Source organism: Sinocyclocheilus grahami, unplaced genomic scaffold, assembly GCF_001515645.1.
Source record: "Sinocyclocheilus grahami isolate Dianchi unplaced genomic scaffold, SAMN03320097.WGS_v1.1 scaffold1767.1, whole genome shotgun sequence".
NCBI lineage: Eukaryota > Metazoa > Chordata > Actinopteri > Cypriniformes > Cyprinidae > Sinocyclocheilus > Sinocyclocheilus grahami.
The window spans coordinates 120,829-141,621 of NW_015506946.1; the positions used below are offsets into that span (position 1 = coordinate 120,829).

Consider the following 20,793-nt stretch of genomic DNA (forward strand, 5'->3'; position numbering starts at 1 on the left):
GGAACTCAACACCGTGGAGAGCAGGTCTTCAGATTCATTGTCTTCAGGGGGCGGTTTGTCTGTGTGTGTGTGTGTGTGTGTGTGTGTGTGTGTGTGTGCTATAGTCTGTGTGGGAAAGCTCAAAAAAGAAAGTTAAAGAAATAAGTGAATGCAGATTTAGAAAGTGTGGCGGTGTTGCAGGCGTACTAATGCGATTTATTGAAGGATGTTGACTGACAACCTAACAGATTAAGCTTGAGATGGCAGCCAGAGAGCAGCAACTGGCTTAATCTGTCAGAGCTGAAAGAAAAGGAAATATATTTTCTCTGGTTTCGTCTTGAGGCGGTTGTCCAGAAGTTTATGGAGAAGAAGATTAAGTCAGTGGTGTTGACTGCCACAGACAGCGAGTGTTGATGCTCAGGCCCCACCTCTGAGGAGTCAGGGTTTCAGACGGTGACCTCACTCGATGCCGAAAAAGGATCTCAGAAGTCCTCATGACTAAATGTGCAATAAACATTTGATTGCACTTATTAAACGGTGACAAGGCTGTGCACGTCCCCTGCAGTTACACTTTCCCACAATGCCTCCTCGATCTGAGGATTGACAAGTGTAGGTGCTTTGTTTTAGGCGCGATTGACAGCTTGATAGCATCTCGCTCCATTGTACTGATGGCCGTGTGCATAGCTCAACTGTAGCGCACACTGTCTTGTAGCAAATCAGCTCAAAGGGGAAATCATTCATAGCTAGTTATGATTTATTATAAATATATAGATCCGCTGTAAGTATTTACTTGACATCTCAGTGTCAACTGTCTGTTCATTCTAAGAGCGTTACTTTTCCGTTTAAGGAAAATAACTTTCTTATTGTACAATACTACTCAGAGCATGTAGCAAAAATCTGCATAATTAGGGACTCCAGTTATGAGAAAACAATAAACAACCTCAAGTGTGATACACGTAAGACTTTATTAACTACGTAAACACTTGAACTAGTCTAACATACACACACACACACACACGCATACAGTTGGCACAGGAAAAGGTTTTGAAGCTGAAGCAGTAAAGAGAAAATAAATAATATGACTAAGTTTGATACTTGCACGTCGTGTCTGTCTGAAAGAGAGTCCTGATGCAATCTGAAGGCTCAAGTTGATCTTTGCTGAAGTTGGTTGATGAAAAAGAACCTGTTTGTGTCAGAGAATCTTGAAGTGGAAAGACTAGGCCGAAGCCTGGCACAAGCTTAGGTTGGGTTCTTGAGGTCTCTTAGCTCTGCATCTTGCCCTGGAGTTTCTACATCTGAAAACTTCTTCTGTTTAACTCTGATCTTTTGATCTTTTAAACCAGGGGTGTCAAACTCAATTCCTGGAGGGCCGGAGCCCTGCAGAGTTTAGATTCAACCCTAAGTAAAAACACCTGATCCAACTAATCAAGTTCTTCAGGCTTATTTGAAAACTACATGGTATGTGTGTTAGAGCAGGGTTGGAACAAAACTTTGCAGGGCTCCAGCCCTCCAGGAACTGAGTTTGACACCCCTGTTTTAAAGGGGTCATATGACGTTGCTAAAAATGCAATGTGTTTATGTGGTTTAAGGTTAAAAAAACACATTATTTTCCACATACTGTACATTATTGTTGCTCCTCTATGCCCCGCCTTTCTGAAACGCATTGATTTTTACAAAGCTCATCAGTCTGAAAAGCGAGGTGTGCTCTGATTGGCCAGCTATCCAGTGTGTTGTGATTGGCCGAATACCTCAAGCGTGTGACGGAAATGTTACGCCCCTTCAGACTGCAGAGAAGCCATGCATGAGGTTGTTGCAGCTCAGAGTTGAAAATTAACAGCAGTTTGAGGCAAAAAATGGGACCAAAATGAACAAAAATGCACCCCAAATGCAAGATACAGGTGCAAAAATGTAGGTGCACAATTAAACAAAATCGATTATGACTGTCAAGATTAAAGTGAAATATGAAAATAAATGAAAAGTGTTGAATGCAGCATTACATTTATATCTGCTCATGCTGCACCAAAGAGTACTATTTTTATTTTAATTTTATTTTTTTGCAGCATTGAGCATTACAGCCAATCACACATGTTTCTGTTGAGTATATGAATGCAACAGCTAATCAGAGGTGTTTAGATTAGTCACCGGTGAAGAAATCTGCTGAAAACCCTGGAGTTTATTTCAGTATGCTTCCTAACACATAAATAAAATCATAAACGGTAGATGACTGATTATTTGTATGGCTAAAAAAGTGTGTCAGGTATTGCAAAAAATATCAGTTATATTTCATAGATTGAAAACTGCTTTGAACGCACATAAACAGTAGAAAAGTTCTGTTCTAAAAATCCCTCTTCCTTTAAAGTGCTATTGGTCTCTAATTTAAAAAAAGTGATGGTTAAAGGGGTTACAGTTTATTTTAAGGTGTCCTTGTTACATTGTAATTATACATTTAGGTAATAAGTAATAATAATTAACAACATGCACGTAGGGTTAGGATTGGGGTTAGTTGCATGTAATTATGCGTAATTTACTGTTATTACTATGGTTAAAACATGTAACATATATTTTGCTTGAATCCATGAGTACTATTTTCATCACTTTGAGAATCAAGTCAAAAGTATATATATATATATATTTTCCTTCTCACCTTAGGTATGGGCCCATATGATCTGCTAGCCAAGCACATGGTTACAGAGCTCAACGCAGTTATTGTGTCTGTAGAGTAAGTATCAAATGTTGTTCATTCAATAAAAAATGCTTGCTTGCTTAAATAAGGTCACACAGGATCTGGCGATTGATTGATTGATTGATTGATGTAATTTTATGTAATTGTGCTTTTAATTTCTATTACAGCCATTAAATTGTTAATTAATCATCAGCAAATTAATAAATAGCACATATAACTATGGAATATGACTATGGCATATATAACTATAAATATGGAATTCCCTCAGTTCCCTATTGAAGTGGAACTCAACACTGCGTCATGATGTTGACTCTATGGGAACACTCATCGTGAGCCGGTGTTTAAAGCATGTTTGGTAAATGCCCATCTTGATTGGCTACTGCAGTCAGGTGACGTCACAGGGGTGCCTGGAGAACAGGTCATCAGCTTCATTGTCTTCAGGGGGCCGTTTGTCTGTGTGTGTGTGTGTGTGTGTGTGTGTGTGCTATAGTCTGTGTGGGAAAGCTCAAAAAAGAAAGTTAAAGAAATAAGTGAAAGCAGATTTAGAGATTTAGACGGTGTTGCAGGCGTACTAATGCGATTTATTGAAGGATGTTGACTGACAACCTAACAGATTAAGCTTGAGATGGCAGCCAGAGAGCAGCAACTGGCTTAATCTGTCAGAGCTGAAAGAAAAGGAAATATATTTTCTCTGGTTTCGTCTTGAGGCGGTTGTCCAGAAGTTTATGGAGAAGAAGATTAAGTCAGTGGTGTTGACTGCCACAGACAGCGAGTGTTGATGCTCAGGCCCCACCTCTGAGGAGTCAGGGTTTCAGACGGTGACCTCACTCGATGCCGAAAAAGGATCTCAGAAGTCCTCATGACTAAATGTGCAATAAACATTTGATTGCACTTATTAAACGGTGACAAGGCTGTGCACGTCCCCTGCAGTTACACTTTCCCACAATGCCTCCTCGATCTGAGGATTGACAAGTGTAGGTGCTTTGTTTTAGGCGCGATTGACAGCTTGATAGCATCTCGCTCCATTGTACTGATGGCCGTGTGCATAGCTCAACTGTAGCGCACACTGTCTTGTAGCAAATCAGCTCAAAGGGGAAATCATTCATAGCTAGTTATGATTTATTATAAATATATAGATCCGCTGTAAGTATTTACTTGACATCTCAGTGTCAACTGTCTGTTCATTCTAAGAGCGTTACTTTTCCGTTTAAGGAAAATAACTTTCTTATTGTACAATACTACTCAGAGCATGTAGCAAAAATCTGCATAATTAGGGACTCCAGTTATGAGAAAACAATAAACAACCTCAAGTGTGATACACGTAAGACTTTATTAACTACGTAAACACTTGAACTAGTCTAACATACACACACACACACACACGCATACAGTTGGCACAGGAAAAGGTTTTGAAGCTGAAGCAGTAAAGAGAAAATAAATAATATGACTAAGTTTGATACTTGCACGTCGTGTCTGTCTGAAAGAGAGTCCTGATGCAATCTGAAGGCTCAAGTTGATCTTTGCTGAAGTTGGTTGATGAAAAAGAACCTGTTTGTGTCAGAGAATCTTGAAGTGGAAAGACTAGGCCGAAGCCTGGCACAAGCTTAGGTTGGGTTCTTGAGGTCTCTTAGCTCTGCATCTTGCCCTGGAGTTTCTACATCTGAAAACTTCTTCTGTTTAACTCTGATCTTTTGATCTTTTAAACCAGGGGTGTCAAACTCAATTCCTGGAGGGCCGGAGCCCTGCAGAGTTTAGATTCAACCCTAAGTAAAAACACCTGATCCAACTAATCAAGTTCTTCAGGCTTATTTGAAAACTACATGGTATGTGTGTTAGAGCAGGGTTGGAACAAAACTTTGCAGGGCTCCAGCCCTCCAGGAACTGAGTTTGACACCCCTGTTTTAAAGGGGTCATATGACGTTGCTAAAAATGCAATGTGTTTATGTGGTTTAAGGTTAAAAAAACACATTATTTTCCACATACTGTACATTATTGTTGCTCCTCTATGCCCCGCCTTTCTGAAACGCATTGATTTTTACAAAGCTCATCAGTCTGAAAAGCGAGGTGTGCTCTGATTGGCCAGCTATCCAGTGTGTTGTGATTGGCCGAATACCTCAAGCGTGTGACGGAAATGTTACGCCCCTGAGAAGCCATGCATGAGGTTGTTGCAGCTCAGAGTTGAAAATTAACAGCAGTTTGAGGCAAAAAATGGGACCAAAATGAACAAAAATGCACCCCAAATGCAAGATACAGGTGCAAAAATGTAGGTGCACAATTAAACAAAATCGATTATGACTGTCAAGATTAAAGTGAAATATGAAAATAAATGAAAAGTGTTGAATGCAGCATTACATTTATATCTGCTCATGCTGCACCAAAGAGTACTATTTTTATTTTAATTTTATTTTTTTGCAGCATTGAGCATTACAGCCAATCACACATGTTTCTGTTGAGTATATGAATGCAACAGCTAATCAGAGGTGTTTAGATTAGTCACCGGTGAAGAAATCTGCTGAAAACCCTGGAGTTTATTTCAGTATGCTTCCTAACACATAAATAAAATCATAAACGGTAGATGACTGATTATTTGTATGGCTAAAAAAGTGTGTCAGGTATTGCAAAAAATATCAGTTATATTTCATAGATTGAAAACTGCTTTGAACGCACATAAACAGTAGAAAAGTTCTGTTCTAAAAATCCCTCTTCCTTTAAAGTGCTATTGGTCTCTAATTTAAAAAAAGTGATGGTTAAAGGGGTTACAGTTTATTTTAAGGTGTCCTTGTTACATTGTAATTATACATTTCGGTAATAAGTAATAATAATTAACAACATGCACGTAGGGTTAGGATTGGGGTTAGTTGCATGTAATTATGCGTAATTTACTGTTATTACTATGGTTAAAACATGTAACATATATTTTGCTTGAATCCATGAGTACTATTTTCATCACTTTGAGAATCAAGTCAAAAGTATATATATATATATATTTTCCTTCTCACCTTAGGTATGGGCCCATATGATCTGCTAGCCAAGCACATGGTTACAGAGCTCAACGCAGTTATTGTGTCTGTAGAGTAAGTATCAAATGTTGTTCATTCAATAAAAAATGCCTTGCTTGCTTAAATAAGGTCACACAGGATCTGGCGATTGATTGATTGATTGATTGATGTAATTTTATGTAATTGTGCTTATAATTTCTATTACAGCCATTAAATTGTTAATTAATCATCAGCAAATTAATAAATAGCACATATAACTATGGAATATGACTATGGCATATATAACTATAAATATGGAATTCCCTCAGTTCCCTATTGAAGTGGAACTCAACACTGCGTCATGATGTTGACTCTATGGGAACACTCATCGTGAGCCGGTGTTTAAAGCATGTTTGGTAAATGCCCATCTTGATTGGCTACTGCAGTCAGGTGACATCACAGGGGTGCCTGGAGAACAGGTCATCAGCTTCATTGTCTTCAGGGGGCCGTTTGTCTGTGTGTGTGTGTGTGTGTGTGTGTGTGTGTGTGTGTGCTATAGTCTGTGTGGGAACGCTCAAAAAAGAAAGATAAAGAAATGAGAGTATGGAGATTTAGAGAGTGGGGCTGTTGAGTTTGAGGCAAAAAATGGGACCAAAATGAACAAAAATGCACCCCAAATGCAAGATACAGGTGCAAAAATGTAGGTGCACAATTAAACAAAATCGATTATGACTGTCAAGATTAAAGTGAAATATGAAAATAAATGAAAAGTGTTGAATGCAGCATTACATTTATATCTGCTCATGCTGCACCAAAGAGTACTATTTTTATTTTAATTTTATTTTTTTGCAGCATTGAGCATTACAGCCAATCACACATGTTTCTGTTGAGTATATGAATGCAACAGCTAATCAGAGGTGTTTAGATTAGTCACCGGTGAAGAAATCTGCTGAAAACCCTGGAGTTTATTTCAGTATGCTTCCTAACACATAAATAAAATCATAAACGGTAGATGACTGATTATTTGTATGGCTAAAAAAGTGTGTCAGGTATTGCAAAAAATATCAGTTATATTTCATAGATTGAAAACTGCTTTGAACGCACATAAACAGTAGAAAAGTTCTGTTCTAAAAATCCCTCTTCCTTTAAAGTGCTATTGGTCTCTAATTTAAAAAAAGTGATGGTTAAAGGGGTTACAGTTTATTTTAAGGTGTCCTTGTTACATTGTAATTATACATTTCGGTAATAAGTAATAATAATTAACAACATGCACGTAGGGTTAGGATTGGGGTTAGTTGCATGTAATTATGCGTAATTTACTGTTATTACTATGGTTAAAACATGTAACATATATTTTGCTTGAATCCATGAGTACTATTTTCATCACTTTGAGAATCAAGTCAAAAGTATATATATATATATATTTTCCTTCTCACCTTAGGTATGGGCCCATATGATCTGCTAGCCAAGCACATGGTTACAGAGCTCAACGCAGTTATTGTGTCTGTAGAGTAAGTATCAAATGTTGTTCATTCAATAAAAAATGCTTGCTTGCTTAAATAAGGTCACACAGGATCTGGCGATTGATTGATTGATTGATTGATGTAATTTTATGTAATTGTGCTTATAATTTCTATTACAGCCATTAAATTGTTAATTAATCATCAGCAAATTAATAAATAGCACATATAACTATGGAATATGACTATGGCATATATAACTATAAATATGGAATTCCCTCAGTTCCCTATTGAAGTGGAACTCAACACTGCGTCATGATGTTGACTCTATGGGAACACTCATCGTGAGCCGGTGTTTAAAGCATGTTTGGTAAATGCCCATCTTGATTGGCTACTGCAGTCAGGTGACGTCACAGGGGTGCCTGGAGAACAGGTCATCAGCTTCATTGTCTTCAGGGGGCCGTTTGTCTGTGTGTGTGTGTGTGTGTGTGTGTGTGTGCTATAGTCTGTGTGGGAAAGCTCAAAAAAGAAAGTTAAAGAAATAAGTGAATGCAGATTTAGAAAGTGTGGCGGTGTTGCAGGCGTACTAATGCGATTTATTGAAGGATGTTGACTGACAACCTAACAGATTAAGCTTGAGATGGCAGCCAGAGAGCAGCAACTGGCTTAATCTGTCAGAGCTGAAAGAAAAGGAAATATATTTTCTCTGGTTTCGTCTTGAGGCGGTTGTCCAGAAGTTTATGGAGAAGAAGATTAAGTCAGTGGTGTTGACTGCCACAGACAGCGAGTGTTGATGCTCAGGCCCCACCTCTGAGGAGTCAGGGTTTCAGACGGTGACCTCACTCGATGCCGAAAAAGGATCTCAGAAGTCCTCATGACTAAATGTGCAATAAACATTTGATTGCACTTATTAAACGGTGACAAGGCTGTGCACGTCCCCTGCAGTTACACTTTCCCACAATGCCTCCTCGATCTGAGGATTGACAAGTGTAGGTGCTTTGTTTTAGGCGCGATTGACAGCTTGATAGCATCTCGCTCCATTGTACTGATGGCCGTGTGCATAGCTCAACTGTAGCGCACACTGTCTTGTAGCAAATCAGCTCAAAGGGGAAATCATTCATAGCTAGTTATGATTTATTATAAATATATAGATCCGCTGTAAGTATTTACTTGACATCTCAGTGTCAACTGTCTGTTCATTCTAAGAGCGTTACTTTTCCGTTTAAGGAAAATAACTTTCTTATTGTACAATACTACTCAGAGCATGTAGCAAAAATCTGCATAATTAGGGACTCCAGTTATGAGAAAACAATAAACAACCTCAAGTGTGATACACGTAAGACTTTATTAACTACGTAAACACTTGAACTAGTCTAACATACACACACACACACACACGCATACAGTTGGCACAGGAAAAGGTTTTGAAGCTGAAGCAGTAAAGAGAAAATAAATAATATGACTAAGTTTGATACTTGCACGTCGTGTCTGTCTGAAAGAGAGTCCTGATGCAATCTGAAGGCTCAAGTTGATCTTTGCTGAAGTTGGTTGATGAAAAAGAACCTGTTTGTGTCAGAGAATCTTGAAGTGGAAAGACTAGGCCGAAGCCTGGCACAAGCTTAGGTTGGGTTCTTGAGGTCTCTTAGCTCTGCATCTTGCCCTGGAGTTTCTACATCTGAAAACTTCTTCTGTTTAACTCTGATCTTTTGATCTTTTAAACCAGGGGTGTCAAACTCAATTCCTGGAGGGCCGGAGCCCTGCAGAGTTTAGATTCAACCCTAAGTAAAAACACCTGATCCAACTAATCAAGTTCTTCAGGCTTATTTGAAAACTACATGGTATGTGTGTTAGAGCAGGGTTGGAACAAAACTTTGCAGGGCTCCAGCCCTCCAGGAACTGAGTTTGACACCCCTGTTTTAAAGGGGTCATATGACGTTGCTAAAAATGCAATGTGTTTATGTGGTTTAAGGTTAAAAAAACACATTATTTTCCACATACTGTACATTATTGTTGCTCCTCTATGCCCCGCCTTTCTGAAACGCATTGATTTTTACAAAGCTCATCAGTCTGAAAAGCGAGGTGTGCTCTGATTGGCCAGCTATCCAGTGTGTTGTGATTGGCCGAATACCTCAAGCGTGTGACGGAAATGTTACGCCCCTTACCATACTGTGATGCCCTGTCCGGCCAGAGCGACGAGACAAAAACATTAAAACCCATTATTTTTGTGGCATCTAGTGGGGACATAATTACAGATTATAATGACTTATACGCGTATCACGCCACGTAAACATAAAAGCATGTCTGCATTTGTGATCAGAGAAACGACAGACAACAAGCGCTACTCTACACTGCTCAAAACTCGCCTTTGAATCATCAGTTGCAAATTCTTTAAATATGAAAACATACATACAGGCTGTGAGTCGGAAGTGCCAGACTGTCCTTGCAAAGTTGTAATTGCCCCACTTTATAGAAACAGCCTTTGTGCGCAGACGGCATTTCAGGCTACTCTCCCAGGTTCAGGAAACAGTCCTCCGTAAAATGCGCTGCACACATCTGAATATTTGGGTTAAACTGTTCTGGAACAGTGTTGTAAATACATCTTGGAAGGCCAAACAAAGTAGTTTGGCTTTCACAACGAAGCACACAGCGTCTCCACGACATGACGGCAGCAGCAACAATACTACAGTGAGAATCAAGTTACACCTTCTTTCTTTGCGTGAATATTTGGGTGGTGTTATGCAAATCTTCCCACACAGTGACGTAGACATGTGGGGGCGTGTTTAAATGAGGAGTTTTAGGAGGGCGTGGATGAGTCTTAACTTAAATAAAGAATATCTCTTTGGGTTTGAGACTTGAGTCTTTGCAACTTTAGGGATCTTATCTATTCACAAACAGCTTGTAACACTCCAAAGAGAAAGGCAAACTTGAATTTGCATCATATGACCCCTTTAAACTGTGAGGATGTCCCACCTTTCAGAAGGCGAGTGAGCCAATGAGAAAGTGTTCCTTCTGAGGGAACGTTTACGACCGTTTGTTCTCAGGCATATGTTTTGCATATGGACTTTGATTGGATGATGATGAAGAAACTATTAAAGACTCTGGTAACACTAATACCTTCCATAGGTATCAACATATAATATAAATGAAAATTTAGACCATTAAAAATGCAGCCGAAAGATACCAAACATGGCATACCTGTGATCTCTGTTAACAATAGTATGCAATTCTAAAATGTTCATTTAAAAGAGTTCATATAAATACATAAGAAAAACACTATAAGAGGAAAAATAATGAGATGGGGAAAATTGGGTACATATCCCTACATTTCTCAAGTGGTTATATCTAGAGGGAGATGGACTGTATTGTACAAGGGTACATTTGTCTGTTTCAAAGTGAATTTAGAGTGAAAACTCTACGTTCCTTTGAGTTGTAAAACAATCTTATCTTGATGTATGTCTTTGTTACCACGGTAACCAGAGGCCTGGTTCTCCCTACCACATGTTTTACTTGTTGGGGAGGGGTATTGTCCACTATTTGTTAAATATAACAAATACTCATGTGTCTGATCCACCTCAATCATTACAGTCTCGAAAGGAGGTGAATGGAACAGCAGTCTGGGTGGTATTATGGTATGGAAAGTAGATGAAGAAGATGGGCAATACCGCTTTTTGTGTCCCAATTGTTCATCTGTTGCTTCCAGTATTGTTAATATGGGGATGAAATGATAAGTTCCTTCTGTATTTGCATATGTAGGGTTGTCAGACATAGTTGAAAAAGATGGGCAATACCACTGTCTGCATCCCACTTCACCATCTGTGGTCTCCCCAGTATTGTGGATATGAAGGTAGAAGCAATATGCTCTTTCTGTATTTACATACTGTATGTATGATGTAGGGGCATAGCTCAAGAAAATGGGCAATACCACTTCTTGCGTCTTGCGTTCTGATTATGTCTTTTATTCAATGTTAAAAGTGTCTAATGTGAGTTTGATTATCATTTTGCATGACATTTATAGCCATACTGAATTCTGTATTTACATACTGTATGTATGATGTAGGGGCATAGCTCAAGAAAATGGGCAATACCACTTCTTGCGTCTTGCGTTCTGATTATGTCTTTTATTCAATGTTAAAAGTGTTAAAAGTGAGTTTGATTATCATTTTGCATGACATTTATAGCCATACTGAAAGCAACAATAGATAGTTTACCTCAGATCTTGAAAATAAATTAAAGCAAACATGTACGTTAAGTGAACTCAATGCTAACCAACAAGTGTATTCCATAAAGATGGTATCAATCACTCAGTAATTACTTTTAATAGTGTTAAAAATGTTTAATAATAGATGATAAACATGTCCATTTTCCTGGGAGTGCAGTGCACTTCTGAATGGCTGTAATATTTGAGTGATTCTGTCGCGTTGTGTTGTCGTGCCGCATTGGTGTGGCCAAATTTCTTGTCGCTGGAATCTTGTCTCGTCGCATGTAGTTAGGACACGGTGTTATGCTCCCTCTGTATTCACATTTGTGTTGGCAGACATAGTTGAGGAAGATGGACAAAACCACTGTTTGCGTCCTACTTCATGAGCTGTTGTCTCCCCAATATTGTGAATACAGAGGTAGAAGCAATATACACTTTCTGTATTGCAAGATATACAGTATATGGCGTAGATGAGGAAGATGGGGGCTTCTTCTTGCACCCCACTTCTCATCTGCCATTTCTTCAGTGTTGTGAGTACAGAGGTAGAGGCATATGTTTTTTATGTGCAGATACAGAGTAGGAAGATGCCACTTCTTGTATCCCAGTCCTTCATCAGTTATGGAGGTTTGCGATTGAGCACTTTCCTTGTGAGGAGAAGGTCAGGTTTTATCACACCCCCTTCATGAGGTTTCGAGGGTTGCATTAGTGCATGTCCCTATGTGGTCATAGGTGAATGGCAGTACTGAAGATGAGTTTGGGCAGTACCCGCCACTGGCGTCTCATTCCTTCTCCTGCCACCCCTCCAGCTTTGGTTCTGGAGATCATAAGGCAACATATAGGTAACTGCTAGCAAGTATTTGGATAGAGCAATTAGAGAGGGTGCCGTTGGTGCCTCTGTTCACTCTTGGGATAGGTATAGTTTGGTGGTCGGTGGGCCAACACCTTGCCTTTGGCAGTGATAGAGAGATGGAGGATGTGGAAGCTGTGTATGCGCTCCATTCTCACCACTCTCTCACTATATTTCTCAGAAAAAACTTGCATGCTTTCCTAAGAGGAGTGATGGTTGAGTGAGTCTCTTCTGGCCTTATGATGGGAAATTCTATTTGTTTATTTGTTTGTTTGCATGCATGCATCATGTTGCCTTTTTTGTCCCAATACCCAAGAATTGCATTTATTAATTCACCAGATACTTTTCCCCAGAGCAGGTAATGGGGAATACATAGTAAGTGTTTCATCCTAAGAAGACACCCCTGATCTGGGAAATGAAAAAAAAATCACAAGGTGTAAAAAGTGTTCTTTAGTTTTTAGTATGTTTTTCTGTATTTTTATATATTTGTTGTTACGTATTTAATACTTCACAAGACGACACCATACATAGAAAGATACCAGTGGACTGTTGTGAACAAAGCCTGACAGATTGGTGAAGGAATCTGTTTCATGTGAAACAGCCAATAGTTGGGGGAAGTGGTAACAGAACTATAACAATGAAAAATATAAAAATTAAAACATTAATTTTAATCAGTGCAGTTCCTTAATGAAAAGAATAAGGATTATCCAACAAATCAGCAGAAATCAGCAGTAATGTTTGGGCCATGACAGCACATATTTCTGCATTACAGTTGATTGTCTTTTTTATCATATACATTTGGTGCACAGACACATAAAAACTATTTTAACTGCAGCTATAATAGTTTTTAAAAGTTTTTGTTTTGATTTGCTAAAACTTTATTATTTTTTTTATTATTATTTAACCATGTGCCTTTATTATTTTTATTTACCATTCATTCTTTTAATATATTTTTTCTAGAAGGTGTGAGTCCTGTATAAAAGCAGTATCTAATCTCACTCGCCATCACAAAAGAAGACCACATCAATTAACCAAACATATCAAGTCATAAACAATAAGAATATTCACAAATATAAATACTTGGCATTTTTTTCTCTGTAAAATGTATTTTGAGGAATTAGTTTCTCTCTAAAATTACATTTTGTCTTTTTTATGTTCGTAGTTTTTTTATCTTTTGAAAAAATCTTACAGCAACACATGAAAAAATAAAATCTTACAATTATAGCAAGGTACCGACTTTGGCCTCTAGGTACCACTATTGTAATGCTGGGTCGAATGAAAGCGAGATCCACGTGCAATAGGGTTTAATGATTAAATAAAATAGGAGAAACATGAGTAGGACAGGAAACATAAAAGCACAGTACATTAGACCCTGTACACACGAACGTGGGTATTTTAAAAACCTCCGTTTTTGCTATGCGGTTTGGACGTTCGTCCACACGCAAACGCAGCACCAGGTCACTGAAACCGAAGATTTTCAAAAACTCCGGTTGCAGTGTTATCGTGTAGACAGCAAACCGGAGATTTTGGCTTGTGACGTCAGAGTATCTCCGCCTACTGGAAACTTTTTCAGGCTTCTGATTGGCCAACATTGGCCAAGTCCATGCCTGGGAGTCCCTGAGTTCCTGCCACTGTCGTCTGCACTTCCTGTGATGGCAGCTGCCATTGTGTGTGTTTGGGCTTCACACTGTGTTGGCGTCCTGTTCGTAGTTTTTTTATCTTTTGAAAAAATCTTACAGCAACACATGAAAAAATAAAATCTTACAATTATAGCAAGGTACCGACTTTGGCCTCTAGGTACCACTATTGTAATGCTGGGTCGAATGAAAGCGAGATGAGGCAGATCCACGTGCAATAGGGTTTAATGATTAAATAAAATAGGAGAAACATGAGTAGGACAGGAAACATAAAAGCACAGTACATTAGACCCTGTACACATGAACGTGGGTATTTTAAAAACCTCCGTTTTTGCTATGCGGTTTGGACGTTCGTCCACACGCAAACGCAGCACCAGGTCACTGAAACCGAAGATTTTCAAAAACTCCGGTTGCAGTGTTATCGTGTAGACAGCAAACCGGAGATTTTGGCTTGTGACATCAGAGTATCTCCGCCTACTGGAAACTTTTTCAGGCTTCTGATTGGCCAACATTGGCCAAGTCCATGCCTGGGAGTCCCTGAGTTCCTGCCACTGTCGTCTGCACTTCCTGTGATGGCAGCTGCCATTGTGTGTGTTTGGGCTTCACACTGTGTTGGCGTCAACCTGTGAGTTTCCTGCCTGTCCTGTTTTGACCACAGTGGTCACGGCCAAGGAGGCCATCCCTGAACTCTCTGCCTGTCCTGTCACAGCCAAAGAGGCTGTCCCTGAACTCTCTGCCTGTCCCGCCACAGCCAAGGATGTCGTCTCTAAACCCCTTGCCTGTCATGTCGCGGCCATGGAGGCCATTCATGAACTCGCTGCCTGTCATGTTACTGCCACTGAGACTGTTCTGTCACGGCCAGGTGGTCTGTCCATGTCTCTGCTCCGACATGGCCTCCTGACCTGTGGTGGTCTTCTGCTCTGCAGGCTTCACCTTGGTCGCCTGCTCTGCTCTGGTTGTCTGCTCCACCAGCTCCACCCTGGTGGTGATCTGCTCCACTGTGGGGATTCTCAGTCCCATCTGCTCTGCCCTGGTGGTCTTCAGCTCCACCTGCTCCACCCTGGTGGTCTTTAGCTTCACCTTGGCCTCCTGCTCTGTCTGGTCCACCATGGTCTATGCCACCGCTTGATGAGCCAGGTCCTCCACTACTCCATGGTCCAGGCCCACCTCTGCTCCACATTCCATGGTTGCTATCATTGCTCCACAGTCTAGACATGCCACTGCTCCACAGTCCATGGTTTCCATCATTGCTCTACAGTCTAGACATGCCACTGCTCCACGGTCCAGGCCTGCCACTGCTCCACAGTCCATGCTGGCCCTCCATCCCTCCCCCTGTTTCGCCTCCGCTTCACCACCCTCCTGGACTTTTTGAGTTTTGTTTGGGTTGGGTGTTACGTTAGGGCGTCTGGAGCCGCCCTTAGAGGGGGGCAATGTCACGGTTGGTTTTGGGTTTTTGTTTATGTTCATGATTTGTCATGTCTTTAATTTAGTCTTTTTCATAGTTATGGTTACCGTCATGTGTTTACCTTGCCCTTAATTATACATAATAAATAAAAACTATTGGTTGTCTTGTTCATGTGTCTTGTTCTTATTGGTTGATTTGATCATGTGGTTCTAAGTTCTGTTTTGTGATTGGGTCATTGTCTTGTTTAGTCATTTAGTCTTCTGTATAAATAGCCCTCATGTTGCAATTGACTTTTTTCTAGCTTTGTTGTCTGTAACTGCCGTTGGTGAGCTGTGTCCACTTCAGAAGGCCCTTATTAACCACTCAGAGCCGTGTGGAGAACTTTTTATGATAGATGGATGTACTTTTTTGGCCTTCAAAATCTCAATCCCCATTCACTGTCTTTATAAAGCTTGGAATAGCCAGGACATTTTTTTTATTATAACTCAGATTGTATTTGTCTGAAAGAAGAAAATCATATACACCCAGGATGGCAAATCATGGGGTAATTTTCATTTTTGGGTGAACTATCACTTTAAGGGTTTTAGAAGACCTTTTTCATGTTCTTCCTCAGTTTTCATAATTATAGACCAATAGCCCTGAAATATTAAAATGCTAACATTTTTGTTGTTGTTGTTGTTGGTATTTTAAGTATACGTAGTTTATCAAAACTTTTTTTTTTCATTATTGTGTCCCTAGTTTGTTGTCATGGCACATATTTTTAGATTACAGCCAAGTGCTTCAAACTGTCTTGGTCTGCACTCCATTTCAATATTAATTCCTGGAGGCACACCAACATTACACATTCTGAGTGTCTCCCTTATCTGACATGTTCATTTAAGGTCTTGGAGTATACATGGAGTACAAAGCAGATGAGTTGAATCAGGTGTGCTTGATTAGGAACAGTTGGAAAATATATTATGGGTGTGCCTCAAGAAAAATGGTTTGGAAATGTAAGTGTTTTGTAGGTCTGTGTTTTATTGGTTATGTTTGACAGCCTCCCTTTCCCTATGATTTCCCCTCTCACCTTTTCCAAAACTCAATCAACATCTCTACAGCTTTACACATCCATTTTTGAGCCTTTTTCAAATCTGAGGTGTGAACAATCAGTGCTAAAATGGGATTTTCATGCCCCTCAACAAACTTGCATGTCCTAACAAGTTTGACAGCACTCACTGATTTCAATCTATATCGACTGTGATATATCTGTGATACATCTGATATATCTTCCTATAACTGCCACAGTTTGTTTGAAGAGCTGAATAATGCACTTAGCCCTAACTCTGTTGGAACGATTTCAACATGTGGATGCTCTGTTCTTAACAAAGAGAGGCTCCATGCTATTCTCATGTATTACCTTTTATGCAAACACAGCAAGAATAGGATAAATAAATGTGCTGATGACACCGCTGTGATCTGATAACCATCAGCAATGAACTGCAGTGAGGGTAAGCCCTCTGCATGGGCCAGCACTCCAGCTTTCCAAAGCAGAATCCCATAGTATCATGGACAAGAGCAAAAACAAGAACATGCGGTGTGTTGACGGAGCATGAAAATTAGATAAAATTGAAAGTAAAAGCCAAAAGAAGCATACTGAACCAATAATAAAAAGTCAAAAGACGTTTGGTGAGTAACATTCAGAAGTCTGATGCGTCCCTATTTATCTCCTATGTGAATAGACTTGGCTGTCTGACTTCCTGCTGCTAGACTGCCTGCTGCTGTGAAACTATAAACACTTTGACTGCCTGCCAGGTGTCCAAATGTCAGAAACACTAAAGAGATTATAGTGAAGTACAGGACACACAAAACATACACTTGTTCATGAACATTATTTGGCCAGTTAACGTTAGAAGAAATAGTGAAATTAAATTCAAGGAAATTTCTAGGAATGCAGATAATGAACTAACTTGGACTCAAATCAACTTCAACTCAATTTGTCCTCAACAAACACTCTGAGCCAGAGTTGAGCAAGGAAAATGTGTATTTAGTAGTCTTTGCTCAAGTGTTTGATTAGGGATGGACAAAGAAACTAAAATGTATAAATGGACTCAGTATAGGGTCTATAAAAAAAAGGCATCACTGATCTAAAAATGTTAAACTTTGAAGCCAGTTTTCCAGAGGAAGAAAAGACGTTGGTGGCTGTCCCGATGCAGCCTACCTGTACTTTCCAAGGTCAAGATTTTATAAATTACATACACTTTACCTCAACCATGCATCATCTTCATCCCTGCTGTTTCTGCTCTCGAAATGCATCAAGACAACATTTTAAAAAGTACACCTTGTCATCTGTGAACTTCTTAAAGGGATGATACTCAAATCAGCTATGTCAATTGTCTGTGTTATGGATGTAAAGGAGAGGAGAAATGACACACCATTGGAAAGAACCAGTAGGTGCTTTCACTCTCTGAGTCCTGTTCATAAGGACTTTATAGAGCCACAAAATATTCTGAGAGCCTGTCTGCATTTAACGACTAGGGTAATAGGTACACGCTGATGGTGGGGCAACTATTTTTGGAAACAGGAAGAACAGTGTGCTGTTTACATCATTTGACAATGAGCTTTTAAATTTTTACAAATTTAAGTAAACATGAGGCCTAGCTGCTCTGAACAGTGATTGTGCACTCTGCTAATGGTATTATCCGGGCTGGGACTTTTCCAAGCTTTACACTGCCTAAAAGTGTAAAGAAACCTGTTTACACTAAAATGCATCAACAACTTCAGTGCTGATTGGAAGTCTTATTTAATCTAGCCAGCCAGGCTGGTGTGGCATAGCACACTATGGCACTTCTGCATGCCTACCAAGCTGATGTCCTGAAGCACAAGGATGAGGAATCAAAGAGCAGTCAAAGAGCTTTGTTGTGCAATGGATCTGGCATTTCAGCCCACTAAGAGCATGGCATACACTATGGGTAGCTCTACAGTAAATATGGTTTTGACAGACAGGCTAGTGCACAAGTGGCAACACGATGGCCATCCCAAGTTTGGTTCTCGGATCTAGTATCTCTCCTGGAGGAACCACATTAGGAGATTCCAGTCAGAGCTGTTGTCTCAGGTTTGGGGCAAAATATGACATCCTTGACCAAGCATCTGGAAACTTGGCCAGTGAATGGGGCTCTTTCGTGGATCTTGGCCTTTGATCGCGATGGAAGAAACAATTTTTAAATTTGGAGGATTACTGTACTAGGACGTCATATGCTCTCAAGTAGTTACTATTTGTGTCCTGGTGCAGGGAACGCAGTTTGGACCCAGTTCACTGTCTGGTTGGGTTAAGTGCTGAAGTTCTTAAAAGAGTGTTTTTCCATCCACACTTAAGGTATATGCAGCCTTAACATCTCTCAAATTTTTGGCAGACCTTGTTCTTGAGTATGTCCAGTATGGATTTTGCTCCCAGATTGATAAAGGTTTTTTTTTTTTTTACCCAAAATAGGGTATGTCTCTAAGGTTACCTCTACTATTTTCCCGTCTCAAGTAGTGATATTACTGTCGTTTTCCTATCAGCCCTTTAGATCATTGGAGAATGAAAGATTGCACAGGATTTGTCCTGTGAAAGCGTTGAAGATTTGCATTAACTGTTCAAGTCAGTGGCATAAATCAGATCAGTTGTTTCTTTGTTTTGGTGTTCGCTGTAAAGGGTTTTTGACTATGAAACAAAGTATGTCACATTTGCTAAGGGATGCAATTTCTCTAGCCTATGAGGTGCGTGGTTTCACTTCGCCTCTAGATGTTAGAGCACACTTGTGGCATCATCTCAGGCACTATCTAAAGGAGCATCTTTAGAAGATATTTTTGTGCGGCAAGATGGGCAATTTCTACTTCACTATTTCTTCCTTCCTTCATTGAAATCTGAGGAACAATGGCGCAGGTTGGTTGTTAGGCTGTTCTCCACAAGTTTAAGTAATAATAAAAAAAAGGTGTATTCCACTGGTTAATGCTAACTCATTAGCTTTTTTGGATTCATCTGGCATTCGGTAACATTTCACTCAGGAGAGTGATGAGCTGTATATTATAGAGAGGCCAGATCTGATACAGAAAGTATATCGGAAGCAGTGTATTGGAACTGGCAAACTAACAGCAAGCACAGAACAAGTTTAGACTTTATTGCAGACATAATACTACTTTTTTGTCCTTTGTTTTGATTGAATAAAAAATACATTAAAACTGCAACACTTGCAGTCATGTTGTATGTGGTGACTACCTGTGGACAACCATTCTATTCACAGCAGTGGATTTTATTCTGACAGGAAAGTGGAATTAAGAGGAACAGTACCAACATAATTTGCTCTGTGCAGGTATCGTCTTGCCCCAGCTTATCATTTTCCTGCCCAATTTGAGGATGTGTACCGTGTGCTGAAGTACTTCCTTCGTGTTGATGTTCTGAAGGGCTACCATATCAATCCAGAACGGATTGCTGTGTCTGGAGATAGTGCAGGAGGCAACCTTGCAGCTGCAGTGGCTCAGCAGGTAAGATGTAGAAAATTATACATTAATGACTCTAGTAGGATTTACATTTTCTAGAAAAGGGCTCTAAAATAACCAGTGCATTTTATCTATAAACAATGTGCCTTATACCTTTAGTTACCTACACTATATGTTTTCATCATTATGTACTTCCATCTACACTGCTCAAAAAAAATAAAAAATAAATAAAAACTTAAGGGAACACTTAATCATCACAGTAAAGTAGGGTTTGGTATCGTTTGGGTTTTTTTAGATACCGGTGCCAAATCAATACTTTTAAAATGGTTCCGGTGCCTAAACGGTGCCTGAACCGATACTTATTAAAAAATAAATAAATAAAAAATCCCCCCAAAAATTATGGATTGGCCATTAGAATAGAAATAGAATAGAGAGTGCAAATGTTAGAGGGTCAAGTTTTTTAAATAAAAAAAACAAGCAGATAAAATTAGAAGTAGCATTATAATAGAGAGTGCTAGAGTTAGAGGGTCAATTGAAGATGAAAGAGATGTGTTTTCAGCCGTTTCTTGAAAATATTAAGGACTCAGCTGCTTGGATTGAGCTGGGCAGGTTATTCCACCAGGAGGGAACAGTTAATGTAGAAGTCCATGTAAGTTTTATCATGGGTAGAATGCAAAATGTTTCAATACATGCATTTCAGTCAAATGTAATTTATGCAATATTTCAAACCTTTAACACACTTGGGAAAATCAACCCATGGCAACAGTTTAAAAGTAGCCCAATTCTGTGGAAAAAATGCAGACTTGGCAACCCTGCATCCAACAAGAGCTACCGGAGTCAGCTTTGACTGATCACAGGTCGAGAATAAGGAGAGATGACTGACAAGACCATGTTGGAGTATTTGCTGCTCAACAGATCCTGAGCTCACTGACAAATATCTGATCTTGTAAGATGTGCTCCCTTTACACAGAGTGCGTGTGATCGCGAAATCGAAAGTGAAAGTAAACAGCGCAAACGCTCATTCAAAAATATTTAAATACTCCGCATACTGAGAGCGGCTCCCTGATGCGCCAAAATTATATACAATATTAGAATGTTTAAAGGAGTGGACACGAAAATCGCGGGAGCAAAACACATGTTGCGGGAGCAGG

At 39.6% G+C, this 20,793-nt stretch overlaps 1 protein-coding gene across 2 annotated transcripts in view; it reads left to right on the top strand.

The window, feature by feature from the left end:
- The first annotated feature begins 5,672 nt into the window (after positions 1–5,672).
- LOC107572522 (arylacetamide deacetylase-like) overlaps positions 5,673–20,793 on the top strand; it is a 21,151-nt gene continuing 6,030 nt past the window's right edge. Inside the window, exons 1-2 of one of the 2 annotated variants that reach the window (XM_016258940.1) lie at positions 5,673–5,736; positions 19,516–19,687. In XM_016258940.1, coding sequence (XP_016114426.1) covers positions 5,699–5,736; positions 19,516–19,687 — 210 coding nt within the window. In that variant the 5' untranslated portion in view covers positions 5,673–5,698. Of the gene's footprint in view, positions 5,737–7,087; positions 7,152–19,515; positions 19,688–20,793 lie in introns of those variants that run through there. The other variant, XM_016258939.1, reaches the window with a different exon arrangement.